Source organism: Sinocyclocheilus grahami, unplaced genomic scaffold (genome assembly GCF_001515645.1).
Source record: "Sinocyclocheilus grahami isolate Dianchi unplaced genomic scaffold, SAMN03320097.WGS_v1.1 scaffold633.1, whole genome shotgun sequence".
NCBI classification, from domain to species: Eukaryota; Metazoa; Chordata; class Actinopteri; order Cypriniformes; family Cyprinidae; genus Sinocyclocheilus; species Sinocyclocheilus grahami.
Window position 1 is genome coordinate 171,191 of NW_015505812.1, and position 1,843 is coordinate 173,033.

The window sequence follows — 1,843 nt, forward strand, 5'->3', positions numbered from 1 at the left end:
AATAAAATTACTAAAACTTAAAATGAAAACAGAAAATTAAAAAATTAAAACAAGAGCTAACTAATAAAAAATAATATATAGTATCTCAATGATACTAAAATAACACTGATTAGTATGATTTCTGAAGATCATGTGACACTGAAGACTGGTGTAATGATGCTGAAATTTCAGCTTTGATCACAGAAATTAATTCTATTTGAACAGATATTCACATAGTAAACAGCTGTTTTAAATAACAATAATATTTCACAATTTTACAGTTTTTAAAACTATATTTTTGATCAAATGTCACCCCCAATATTTTGATGAATGAAAGTTATTTTCTGTCAGATGATACTGTAGAGCCGTCACTGGGTTAGTGGTCACATTGTCAGTGTGTTGATTGGATCTCAGTAGCTATCCATCACTCACAACACAACTGACCCTCTCACACAACTCACAGTCCACACTTGTTCTCACTTTTAGCCACATTTGCTGTTCACGGTCGCTGTGCTGTGGAAGATGAAGATGTTCAGAACGATGTACCAGCAGGCGAGGAAGCATCCCGGGGTGAGTTTAACCCTCATCTGACATTTACTCCTGACATTCAGCATCACAATTCCTCCATCAGTAAAAATAAGAAACGCTTAAATGACTGCAGCTCCAGCGTCACGCTCTCTACTGTGATTCTGCATTGTAGTAGTTTGTTTCTCTGAGAACAGGTGAGGTTTGTGAAGAGCTGTTATTGATGTTCCATTTAATGTTTATTATAAACACATCTCAAAATGAGCGTGTTTTTAAGTCTTTAAATATTGAGTCAGAGTGAAAGATTTATTTCCATGCATATAAAACTAAGCACTAAAGGCCTATACATTACCCCACACAAACAAAACAGACATTGTTTATTGAAACAATAGTTCTATTACTGACAATGAGCATGTGATGACCCAGATTCATGCCGTTTGTTTGGCAGGTTACCAAAAGCAAATGAATTATGCAAACGCCACCAAACCGCGTTAAACTGCCAGTGTGTTTAACAGTAACAGATATTAAGAGTGATTTTGTAGTACAACACACCATTACGTCTGTATCATTTACAGGTCTTTGCATCTTCAGCTTATTCTTTCTTTCAGAGGCCTGTAAATGACATGATGTGAAGGCGTTTTCTTTAATGAGCAATAGAAAAAAAAAAGCTTTATTTATTTGTTTGTTTGTTTGCTTACTGGAAACAGGATTGAGAAAGTGATTTTTGCAGTCTTTATTTTCACATTTAGAGTTATGGAAGTTTGTTCCTGCAACAGAAAACAAACAAACAAACAAATAAAGGTTTTTGCAACTTTTTATCTCTCAATTCTGACTTTCTTTTCTCAGAATTCTTACTTTTTTCTCAGAATTTTTCTTGTAAAAAGTCAGAATTACAAGATATTGCAACACACACACACACTCAATGAGCAATAGAAAAAAAAAAGCTTTATTTATTTGTTTGTTTGTTTGCTTACTGGAAACAGGATTGAGAAAGTGATTTTTGCAGTCTTTATTTTCACATTTAGAGTTATGGAAGTTTGTTCCTGCAACAGAAAACAAACAAACAAACAAATAAAGGTTTTTGCAACTTTTTATCTCTCAATTCTGACTTTCTTTTCTCAGAATTCTTACTTTTTTCTCAGAATTTTTCTTGTAAAAAGTCAGAATTACAAGATATTGCAACACACACACACACTCACACTCTCACACACACTCTCACAGACACTCACACACACTCTCACACACTCTCACAGACACAGACACACTCACACTCTCACACACACTCACACTCACACTCACACACACACTCACAGACACACACACACACACACACACACAC

At 34.6% G+C, this 1,843-nt stretch overlaps 1 protein-coding gene across 1 annotated transcript in view; it reads left to right on the forward strand.

Moving 5' to 3' along the window:
• Positions 1–418: 418 nt before the first annotated feature.
• Positions 419–1,843, forward strand: part of LOC107558156 (cytochrome c oxidase subunit NDUFA4-like) — a 13,371-nt gene continuing 11,946 nt past the window's right edge. The window contains exon 1 of the mRNA XM_016241779.1: positions 419–549. Coding sequence (XP_016097265.1) covers positions 502–549 — 48 coding nt within the window. The 5' untranslated portion in view covers positions 419–501. The remainder of the gene's footprint in view (positions 550–1,843) is intronic.